Raw genomic sequence first — 12,455 nt, 5'->3', positions numbered from 1 at the left:
GAGAGAAGATAAAAAAGAGAGGTAGATAGAGAGGTAGAGAAAGAGCAAACAAACACAATTCACAGAGACAGAGAAACATGTTTCACAGGGGATTAAAAAGAATGGGTTGCCGATAGTGAAGGTGGCATTAAAACCATTGGTCTTAGGAATCAAATGACGTTTTGGGAATGTAACTCTGCTTAAGCCACTCAATCTTGCAAGACTATTGTGACTTATTTAATTGTTTGTCTATTATGAATTTAAAGGAGAAGACCACCCAACAATTTTTCTGTGCATTGGCTGTCCCAAATTTCAAAATCCTGGAGACGCCCTGTCTTTTATCCCATTGTACCTTCTGCCACTTTTGTTCTAACATTTAGAACTGGCACACTCTATCTACCAGCTAGTTTCTGAGCCATTTCAAGTAGAAGAAGGTCACAGGTTACGTCTGTGGAGTCCTAATGGTAATGAACATTCAATGGCCTGAAAAGTGTTGGTTGTAAGTGCTACTTTAATAAAGGTGTATTGACTAAAATGTGCCGAATCGAGGAGGTGATACAGTGCTGCCAATAAAAAAATATTAAATGATAAATGTTTTACCTCAGGACTGTTCGGAACATTGGCATTGGAAGTCCAATCAGCGAGCCAGTAGTCTATAGCCACAATGACCGAGTGTTTGACCAGTTTGGAAAAAATCATGAGGAAGACCAGGAAGAAGCCTCCGGAAGTGAGGTATCTCCAGCAGGTCTTCCAAGGCATCTTGGTCCTGAGGCGCATCACCGTGGACATGTTGTCTTCCTCATCCTCCTCTTCTTCTTCCTCTGTGTTGCAGATTTAGACAAATGAATTAATTCGGCTCCAGCAGTACAATAAATATTAGCATACTTCAGGAAAGAGTGTTTAGTAAACTGTGCCACCCCTTGAGCAGTCATTCAGGAAACAGTCTATTTTTAAATACTTTGAAAACATGTCTGGCTGTTTAACCACATTGTCCTAACGGATTGGGTCTGTGCTTCCTACCTGAAAGACCAGGATGACAGCTCTTGATAGATATAAACTCTCTCTAGACTTCCAGAAATAAAGTGCACTCTGACATTGAACACTGCAAAATAGCATATATTGATACATAGTTAGAAGACTTTTTTTTAAAGAAAGCCCATTTTCTCAGTGAAGGGCTGCAGCAGGAGAAATAGCCGAAACAACATGACCCACTTTTGACGAGACTGTGCACTCGAGTGTTCGGGCCGTGTTACATTTGTGATGACCGAGCAGTACAGAGGTGGTTTACAGGCAAATGAAAAGTGCCTCTTTGTCCCGATGCACTCTCAGCTATGTTTTTATATTATAAGACACTTAAGAGATTTGTTAAATAGACTTATTGCATTTCTAAGAGCCCTTCTAATAAGTCCCATATATTTATAATTTACTGCCGATTAACAAAAGGTGTTTCCTTTGTAAAAACAAGCATTTGCAATGCAAACGGTCTCAGCTTTGGAACCTTATATGTTTTGAGCTATGCAGCACCTTATGCTCTGCCTGCCCCCAAGTGTGCTTTTGAAAGTTAAGTATATGATAAAAAGGAAACGTTAGACTTACAAAAGCGTCCAGTAACCCCATTAGATAAAGCTCTTAAGGACAAGCAATACCTTAATGCTGATTAAATGTAGTTAGCCTCCAAACTTGTCACACTTGTCGTCTCACGCTCACGGTCTCCGTGACGAGATACTTTTAGTTAGCCATCTGATAATCTCTCAGATTGCAGACAAATACTCCTTTGTCTGCATGCTGCGGCGAAGATCAGGCTCAAATTGATGTCAGAAATCAGTACTCCTGAAGCAGCCCATGTCCACCTGACGGGATCGGTGCAAGAAGAGAATGCCGCTGCCCGCGTCTCACGCAGGGGGACATTAACAGGGCAGCCACCTTAGTGGACACTAGTCGCAGTCCCCCCCCTGTCAAGGGCTCCGTAGGAGGCGCGGCGAGCCTCATCTGCCCCTCCCCGGGGTCTTCCATGATGCACGGCCAGGGGAGGGCTTACCAGTGGGGGCGGGCCAGGTACTTAAGCTCCGGCCGCCCCTAGCTCTGCCTCTGTCCTGCTTCGGTTCCTGTCCACCCGCCTGAGCGCTGCACCCACCCTATCCTCATACCCAGCGGCTGGACAGGTGGCGCCGACATGTTGAATAATTTTAATGTTTTTTCTTGTGTTGCAGGCAGAGTTACAGGGCTATCTGGAGGCAGACGGGTACAGTAAGGGTACCTCTGCGGCAGACTGGTACAGTAAGGGTACCTCTGCTTGGCACAGTAAGGGTGCCTGAGCCAAGGACCTGGAGCCGCAGGAGGTTCCGGGAAACCGCGACGGCGCCCCGTTAGTCCTTCGGGTGGTCGGGGGTCCTGAACCGACCAGGGGTGTGCCATACCGCTCCGCCCTGAAGGGGGGGCGGGAGTATAAGATAAGAATCTACAAGGTGCTGCACTGTCCGAGCGTCGACTCACCATGCTGGCTGGCTCATTAGGCAGGCGGGACAGCGAGGGGCTGCCTGCCTTGGATCGCCCATAAGATAACCCATCAAACATGATACGCTAGTTGTATGAAAATAAACCTGAAGCAGTTCTCACCCAGAAACAATGTGTCCAGTGTAATCATTATATGGGAAAAATGTGTATGATGTTGGGTGGGAGCGGATGACGGTGTGGGCACTAAGAAGGGCCACAGAGGAGGGTGCATTAATAGTGAATGCACAAGAGTCAAGGAGACCATGGGTGAATGGAAAGGAGCCAAGGGCTGTAGAATAGGGTACATTAATAATAAATGCATCAGAGATGGGGCACCAAACGTCAACGGAAGAGAAAGAAGGGCCACAGAGGAGGGTGAATGAATAGTGAATGCACAAGAAGAGAGGACATCAAGTGTGGGTGTAATAGAACGAAGGGCTCCCGATGAAGGCGCATTAATAGTGAATGCACGAGAAACGAGAGGACCAAGTGTGAATGGAATGGACGCAAGCACAGTAGAAGAGAGTATATTAATACTAAATGCATCAGAGGAGGGGCAGCAAGCATCAACGGAAGAGAAAGAAGGGCCACAGAGGAGGGTGCATGAACAGTGAATGAACGAGAGAAGGGGCACCAAGGGTGAACGGAAGAGTGGGTGACGCTAGACTGGTCATTACGGAAGAGAAGGGAGCACTGAAGGAGGAAGAAGAGCATCAGAATAGTGGGCATTTGGTGTGAAGGCAGGAGAGACGGGACAGCAAGGGTGAATGTGAAAACAGAAAGAAAACAAAGTTGTCCCAAAGCCTTGGTCACTCTCCTTTTTTGGAGAACCCTGCAGTCCCCCTGACGCCCCAAGGGTTGCCTGCAACCGTCAGGAATACTTGGCATTCCAGCAAAAAGACAGGGCCTGTCCGAACAGCTCCTCTGCTGAAGGAGCCCCGCGCTCGGTCTGAATCTGCTGTGCAAACACCGGACCCAATCCAGGCACTGGGGCAACCAGAACCTCTCCCGGTCCATGCACCTTGATGCCCCCAGGGCCACCTGCAACGTTCGGCAATACTTGGCATTTCAGCAAAAAGACAGGGCCTGTCCGAGCAGCTCCTCTGCTGAGGGAGCCCTGGCACTCGGTCTGAATCTGCTGTGGAGACACCGGACCCGATCCAGGCACTGGGGCAACCAGAACCTCTCCAAGTCCATGCACCAAGGGACGGACCCTCCAGCATCCCTTCCTGCTCCAGGCACCCTCACTCAAGCGCACTTCCAGCACGATTCACACACCACGGCTCCAATTCCCAGAGTTTACGAGCATGTGGATGGCGCTTTCTTGATCAAAGGAGGTTGCAGACAGAACTCCTGTTTACAACTGAGTAGCGTCTGCTAGTGCCTGTGCGCACATGAGAGAGAAACAAGCAGAGCCTGCGCTGCAACGAAAAAGGAGTGCTAACTCACCCACCAATCCCACACCAAACAAGCATTTAAAATGCAACGGGACCTGTATTTACGCGAGCCCTGTTGCATTTTATACGGAAGTGCGCCGCGTTAAAAAAGGCACGAACAGGAGGGAGTGGGGGTGCTGCTGGCTTCAGAAGTCACAGACTGCGGGAGGGAACGGGAGGAGGCAGGGAAACGAAACCGTTTAAAAGGTAAAGGGGCTGATAGCTGTGGAGGGACAATAATGACGACATGGCCGTCATGAGGCGGGATTAAGTTTACAAAAACCAATCAGCATGCAGCATTTGCGATTGTGGGCAATCACAAAGATAGAGGGAAAGTGGGCGGAGCTCCCCCCACTATTGTGTATACAGCATCTCTCTGATGAGACAACGCATGCGCTGCCTAGTCCGAGACATAATAACTGTGACTACAACCAAAGGGGGAAGGAATGTTTATCAATTCAAAAAGGAGCTGTAATTCCTCCAGTAAATATATGAACAACATCACTCACAACCTGAAGCCTAGTACCAGGCACGTTATCCCCTAGTGATCCCCCCAAACGTATTTTTTGGGCGGCACCCTCTTTTTTACTGCAATGGATACCTCGACTTGTATTGTCAGTTGTAATCAGAAACCATTATTCATCGAAACGTATTTTTTGGGCGGCACCCTCTTTTTTACTGCAATGGATACCTCGACTTGTATTGTCAGTTGTAACCAGATACCATTATTCATCGATGTAAAGTAGTGTCAGACACATTAAAAAAAGTCCAGTCCAGAGCTATCAAAAAGTCAATAAAGTTTGAAACATATATATCTAGATGCAGAACAATTTCTGTTTCATTTCATAAGTTCAGAAAATTACTTACAATCAAACTCCATCATTTAGCACGACACCCCACACACTATGAGTATCTTTCCAAGTAACATATCAAAGTATCTGTTGTTTTTAACTTCACATTTTTCATAGCAACCAGTAGAAAAATAAATAAATGAATGATGGTATTTCACACCTTATTAATCAGGGATTAAGTTATGCATTCCGCTTCAGTCTTTTCTCAGTTTCTATCAGAGAATGCATTGAAATATGTCTAGTCTCAATATAAAGAGTTATGTCAAAATTCTAAGTACTCCCTTGGATTTCCCATGTCTATGTCTATTTCCAGGAAAAGCTCTAGTTTAATAATATTGAACTACCTACCTTCATGACATAAAAGGAGAACATTTATTATACCTCCATTAAAATGTGTCTAGCATCAAATCCTGTATCCCTTTATATGTGTATTCTCAGCTCCTAGAGGATATAGCTGTAAAAGCTCTATAAAGAAATATGGCATTTCTTTGATACCCTTTATCTTTTATGTTAGGATTTGGCCCTGTTGATTGTATCTAAAAATGCAGCTAGCATTTGTATGTATTGATAGCCCGTTTATTTTTCTCTAATTTTTGACAGTAATAAATAGGCTAGTGTGAACTATTTGAAAAAAACACACATGCCCCACTCTGAGTCAGAAATTTTTATTTGGATGGGCCAATGGGGCATTTGGGTGGGCCACTGCGGGCTTGATTTGTCGCATATATGTCTAGGTAGGCCTGCTTCAGAGCCCTCCTTTATCTCTTCTTAGTCTTACACTCGCTTCCAAATCTCTTTTTAATGTTATCACTCTCAAAAAGTGTTTGTTCCATGTAATGTTCCTTTGATGGGAAGAGGAGGTTTCTGAGGTGGGAGTATCAGGCAAGTGACACTCCTGGGGCTCCCTCTGTCCCAGCCTTCAGGGAGAATTCCTCTTCATTACTACCTCCACCTGACCACTGACTCTGCAACGCACTCCCTTACAGGCTTGATTAGACACTATTCCTCTCCAGTGCACCTTATCTCACAGATGACCTGGGCCACAGCCCCATATCAGGCACCGTCGGGCTCCACTTTAACTTTTCTCGCTAAAAACATTAGTAAAATCAACTTCATATTTAAGACATTGAATATAGCAGTAAATATAATTAGCACGCACTTTAAAGTATGTTCCACAGTAGCCCTTATGGCCGGACTGCTAATTAAATAAACAAAAACAGAAAGGCTATGACAGGGCCGGCTACAGCGCTGATGCGAAAGTCTTTTTTGACGCTACATCAATAACCTCTTTCTCCGTAAATACTACCACCTTCCAACAGTGCCACTCATCCCTCCATGGTCCCCCTATTGACCTCTTCCTCGGATTCCCTCACTGCCACATGCCACGAGTGTCCCTCATCTCCCCATAGCACTACCCCCTCATGACCTCCTCCTCAGACTCCCTCACTACCACCCTCCACCAGTGCCCCTCATCTCTCCATAGCCCCCCTATTGATAACCTCATCGGATTCCCTCACTGCCACATCTCTCTGTAGCCCCTCCCCCTCATGACCTCCTCCTCAGACTCCCTCACTACCACCCTCCATTAGTGCCACTCATATCTCCCTGGCTCCTCCCTTCACCCCATGACCTCTTCCTTGGATTTCCCTAACTGCCATCCTCCATCAGTGCCCCTCATCTCTCCCTAGCTCCTTCCTCCACCCCATGACCTCTTCCTCGGATTCCCTCACTACCACCCTCCAACAGTGCCCCACATCGCTCCATAGCCCCACCCTCTACCTCCTCCTCCTCAGATTCCCTCACTGCCACCCTCCACCAGTGCTCCTCATCTTTACGTAGCCCCTCTCTCATATGCATTTCATTTGTTGAATAGCGTTACTCATATCAGTGTAGTGTGTGTCAGTACTTTACACAACGCATACATTATACAGAGACAATGAATCATACAAATATGTAAATCAGTCTAAAGGGAATGTCACATAAGCCAATGAGGATTACAAGGTGTAGGAATCACATGTCATCCATACTGGTGGGCAGTATATTTTAAGAGGGCTTGGTCTGGGGAAACACAACCTTAGTATGTAAATAGTATTCCATGGGGGTCAGCTTTACTGATAAAAATATATATCTGCCCAAACATAGTCATTTTAGCAACATTAGAATAATGAAAGACTGGGGAAGTTCTAACTATATCACAAAATAAAAAAAGCAAAGTTCTAACTATACCATTCATGTTTGTATGCAGCTCTTTGAGGAAAGTTCATTGGTCACTGTCCTATGTTAGGTTTGAAACTTCTGAACTGCAAGTAACACAAGGATCTCTGTGACAAAGGCAGTAACCCACTGCTCTTTACTCATAAAATACAGTTCATCTGCATTTAAAAACTACTAACAGACAAATGTTTGCTCTCCAGCAGGATCATTAATCACCAGCATTATCTGGACATTTTGTATTGTTTTATTGTTGTCCTACATCGGCCATGATAATGATATAAACTGTTTAAATGAAGCACACACGAAGTATGTGCCCTGCTGGGCCTGTGCAGATTTTAAAAAGAAAAAAATGTAGTAACATACTCTCTTACCTACTCCATTAGTCAAATTTTGTGTCACAGACTGATGTGATAAGCCACTGCAGGGGTCAGGAAAGGTGACTAGGAATAAACAAACGTATTTTCTCCTGCACTGCATAGAAAAAGAAATATCAACGCAGCAGGACAGTAGGAAAAGGTTACCAAAGGCTACCATTCTCAAAGAAAGGATTTGTCACCTTTCACCATGCAGAGATGAAGGGGTGAAAAAATAAACAAATCTAAATGGTCTTTAAAGACCTGTGAAGTACTCGGTGCGGCTGCAATAATCTCTAAAACTGTCTCTATGTGTGTGCGCCCGGGAAGTTGTCTGGGCCTGGGCGGACACACACGACCTGTGCATTGCACGCCTCCCTTCAAGCCCTCACTGTGAGGGCCAAGGCTCCTGTTTGGGTGGGCCAGGCTCATGTTTGGGTGGGCCTGGCCCCTCATCAGTGCCCCTCATCTCTCCGTGGCTCCTCCCTTCACCCCATGACCTCTTCCTTGGATTTCCTTGGCTTTCCCTAACTACCATCCTCCATCAGTGCCCCTCATCTCTCCCTAGCTAGAACCGGGCCTGCTCTGAGTGCTGTTTTAGTCACTGCAGGTTAGTCAGGCAGGGATAGCTACCTGGGGTTCCAGTGGCCACGCAAGATTCTTACGGGTTCTCAATACAGGAACAAAGATCCAGAGTGTGTAAATAGTCATTCCCTTTATGCAACAAGTTTTACATATTTAGGCCTCGCTACGGACACCTTTTCTTGTCAGGAATGACCTAATGTCACCACACAGCACACACAATACACAAAACATAACATATACAAACACAAACATACAGATATATAGACAAACAAAAGCACGTTTGGACATCAAATTCAGCATTCGCTATTTTGGGCAAGTTACCTCAAATCAAGTCCCAGATGTACGATCATTCCAAATTGTGACTCGCAATTTGCACTCAATTGTGAGTCGCAAATTGCGAGTCACAATTTGGAATGTACTACAGTGTCAGAGACACTGATTGCGATTCCCAATGGGGTCGCAAAATGCGAGGCTCGTGAATATTAATGAGCCACTCGCAATTTGCGACCCCATTGGGAATGGCTGTCCCTCTCAGGGATGGTGGCCTGATGGGCTCAGCAGACCTCCATGTCTGGGACTGCTTGTCAATGAAGCAGTTTTTTTAAAGTGCAGCCCGTTTTCTTTAAAGAAAAACGGGCTGCATTTTAAAAAAAAATGAAACGTTTTTGTTTTATTTTTTAAGGGCAGGCAGTGATCCCTGGGGCCACTGCCTGCCCTTAAACAATATTTTTAGAGCAAGTCACAAAGAGGAAGGGGTCCCCTGGAGACCCCTTTCCATTTGCGACCCCATTACCACCCTCTTGGTGAGGGCGGTAAATTGCAAGTGTTTTGTGACTGTGATTGCGGCCGCAAAACATTCAAACGTGGCTACAGAGTCACTATTAGGAAGGGAATGTCCCTTATTAATAGCGAGTCGCAAAGCACTATTTTGCGACTCACAATTTATTGCGAGTCGCAAAATAGTGTTTGTACATGGTCGAACATCTGGCCCTTAGTTACAGAATAGTGCCTTTCACAGATGTATTCATTTAGGTGCTTATGCTTTACTTCCGAGAAGGAAACATACCAGTGATAGTATCTCATTAGGCGCTACTTCCCCCTTTTCTCTGTTTTCTGACAGTAAATAGGATTGAGTTGGGAGTATTCTATTGCATCATCCAACAAAGTTAAGGGCTGTAGACATTTGGATTCACATACAACATACCCTTGCTGTGAGTTTTAGAATTAGAACTTCTATGTTTCACTGTAATTTGGGCAGTGGTCAAATTGGGCGGGATCGGCAGGGCACGGCGTGCCCCTACTACTTCATTTTATTCAATTCCGTACCCCTACTTATTATTTTTTTTAAATGCTTTCCAGAACAGCAAAAAATGCCAAGGTACATAGATAAGGCCCTGCATTGGTTTTTGGTTCGGGAATGGGCGGGGCTGGCAGAGAAGGAAAAGGACTCAGTCTTTTTCTTTTTTCTCAGAGAAGTCAAGGACAGTGTCCACTTCTCCTGCTCTGCGCTGGCAGCTGCCCCCTCCTTTTTCCTCTTATTCCCTCTCTTTCTGTCTAGCTCTTACACACTTACTGAAAACCATGACTCCTTTGGTTTATTTGTTCCTCCCATTAAATGGATCCAAAAAAGGAAAACAGTTTTACTGGAAATGTCTTTTTTTGACATTTTCCTATTCCAAAGGGCAGCCTTGGGACAGAGAGACATCAAAGGTTGAAATGTGAAAAATAACTAAATAGAACAAGTGGTTGCAAAGTGGCAAGATTTATTTTATTCACACACAAACACTTTAGTGCCACTTTACAAAGTTTACCTGTAAAGCGTTACTTTCGTCTTTCTTTAAACAACATTGTTTTCTCTGGGTGGGAAATGTTCCAATCCTGGAGGTACTGTGCCTTTCATGCTTAATTGTGTACAGCGGCTCTGTGTTCAGGGATGTGGTCTTTTTAAACCATGCTTCTTACGTTTTGTAAGGATATAAGCAATGGACATTGAAACGGGTCCCTTCTGGGCAGTGTAGTCATATCCTTAACTTTTCAGGCAAAACACTAGCTAATTTCTGAATATTAAGTCCAAAATAATTAAGGTAACTATGTTGTTCCTGCTTACATTTCACATTCTTTACTTTAATCTTGCATTCCCTTGAGTGTTTGCTTTTTCCTGGATGTTGTTAACAATTGAGTTGTAGCTGAAGGCAGTGCAAGTTTTGCCTCAGTGGGGAGATGGAGCTGAAGGAACCCCCCTCCCTCCAGTGCCTCTAAATTCCAGGTTTAGTCTCCAGCTAGGCTATGGAGAACGGTATTTTCGAAGCATTCCCTTGTGGACTACAACTCTCTCCAGCGTTGTAGTCCTTTCGAGAACAGGGAAACACGCCAGGTCAAAAGCACCAATGGATACTAAAACAGTCTGATAGCAGAGCCTGCATCCCACAATAGGCAGTGGAGGGGGCTCCGCTAGGTATCATTAACACGCCATCCTTCTGACGGAGTAAGTGACAATTTGAAACGCTTGGGCCAGAGCACGTTACCTATGCTCTGTCTGTTAAGGAGCATACTGCATCAGGATGTGCTCACTATGACTGTTGGCACTTGGGTAATAGCAGGGCCGCACCATTGCGTACCCATCCTGGGGCCTCTAACTAACATTCACTAGTGGCTTGCTAACTCGGTGTATCAAGATTTCTGGCATTTAAGAGAGTTGAAACTTGCATCACATTACTTTACATTAGTAAGGCTCTAAATAACATTCCTTAGTGGTTTGCTAACTCTGTGTATCACACAATTGCTGGCGTTTAACAGAGTTGAAAGTCATATCACATTATGGTGCACTATTGAGTCTAAAAACCTGTCCCCCTTTTCTCCGCCTCAGACGAAGTATCTGATTTAGGGTGTCACACACAAGTCCTATTGTTATCTCAGCCTGTACTTAGTATTGCATAAACATGTATACTCAGTGGACATTAACTTTGATAGGCTAGCAGGAGACAATGCTCATTACATGAAAATTATGGAACAAAAACAAGAGAATGGTGGGGCCGACATCGGCCCCGCCACAAGTATGGCAGGGGCACCGGCCCCCACCCTCTCTCTGTGGCAAAGGCAAGCCTGTCGCGCTACAATGACGTGACAGGCGCGCCTTGATGACGATTGGCCCTGGGTCTCCCAGTGACCGGAAAGGGATAGAATCACTTCCGGGTCACCAAGGAGTAAAGGCCAGGCCGGTTAGAACCGGCCTGGCAAGCAAGGGGTTAAAAGGCCGGGGAGCACGGGAGTGTGCCTCTTTGACTCCGCACTCCAAGGCTTGCCCCTTCCAGCCTCTAGAGAGGCTGTAATTCTTTTTCTTTTTCTTTCCTTTGCAGGAATCGGATGCGTGTGGTGCCGGCGTCAGGAACATCTTTGAAGACGTCGGGCAGGTTCGCCGGGAGGAATCGGTCTTTATCTTCTGTGGCTTTGATTTTTGGTTGTTTCCTCTGCAGGGAGCGGTAGCAGAGGGTCCCCGGATAGCGTGACGGCACCAGAGAAGCAGGCGGCGTGTACAGAGGAAGGGCAGCTCGGCCGAGGAATAGGACGCCCAGACCACCCCTCCCTCCCGCTTCGCGGAAGGCTCTTGTTTGTCGAGGAGCGCATGCAGCGCTTCTCCAAGGTATCGGGGGAGCTTCTGGGGCCGCTGGCTGAGCTCGTTGTGTAGGGGGCTCCCAGGAGCAATTTTAAGCACTTGCCAATTTGAGAGCAAGAGCGCAATACATATTCCTAGTGGTAGTCGGTAGAGCTCAGTATTGAAATTGTTTGAGATCAGGCATAATCGTTTTGCTTGCACACGCTTCCGGTATGTAAAAGGGCTACCCAGGCAAAAATAAGTTCAGGCAGTTCAGTTTTGCTTAGGAAACTAGCAGAGCCGAAGTTAAATTAAAAGAATTTTGAGTATTGCGGTGTGAATACAACATAGTTAGTTCATTTACTCAAAGATAACAAAGGCTGTGTGCATATAGAAGTTGATCTTGAACTAAAGGGGGCAACAGGCCCATTGAACTATAATTGTGTACTGCTGTAGGGGTACTGTTTTTGCATACTCACTTTAGGGATGAGGATAAATACTGCCCAGGTGGCAAGCAGTTTTGCAGAAAGGGACAGTGCAAGGGTATACAGCTGCAGATTAAGCTGCTATCAGGGATATAACGTTCTCCTTGTCATACTTACAGATTCCATATTTCAAAGACTCTCTGCAGTGACGCATCGGACGGGTCACAGGGACATCATTCACACAGGTCACAGACAGGCTTGCATTTCACTGCTTCTGTGGGTCGCACAGGCTTGAGATTACTTGCCCAACACTCAGGTTAGCTGGTGCGGCGCGGCTCCAGTTGCGTGGTGCTTACGGCCCGTTTGTGTACCTCCAACAGTGTTCAGGTAAGGACCTGGACAGGTTTCCAGGCCAGGCAAATATTGTGGGGAGGCTCTCAGTGAGAGAAGATGCTTAGGTACAGATAACATTGTGTTTACAGTGTTATTGCTTATCAGTTTATAAGTGACCTTGCAATCTAGGGTCA

The 12,455-nt window shown here is 45.8% G+C and overlaps 1 protein-coding gene across 4 annotated transcripts in view; it reads right to left on the bottom strand.

Moving 5' to 3' along the window:
• Positions 1-12,455, bottom strand: part of ABCC9 (ATP binding cassette subfamily C member 9) — a 915,119-nt gene that overhangs the window by 464,667 nt on the left and 437,997 nt on the right. For all 4 annotated transcript variants that reach the window (XM_086920457.1, XM_086920444.1, XM_086920437.1 and 1 more), the window contains one exon: positions 580-800. In XM_086920457.1, the coding sequence (XP_086776583.1) occupies positions 580-800 (221 nt within the window). The remainder of the gene's footprint in view (positions 1-579; positions 801-12,455) is intronic.

This window comes from Lissotriton vulgaris, chromosome 1_1 (assembly GCF_964263255.1).
Source record: "Lissotriton vulgaris chromosome 1_1, aLisVul1.2, whole genome shotgun sequence".
In the NCBI taxonomy this organism is placed as follows: domain Eukaryota; kingdom Metazoa; phylum Chordata; class Amphibia; order Caudata; family Salamandridae; genus Lissotriton; species Lissotriton vulgaris.
The sequence above is the reverse complement of the archived record's forward strand: the minus strand, read 5'-3'. Positions and strand labels throughout refer to the sequence as shown.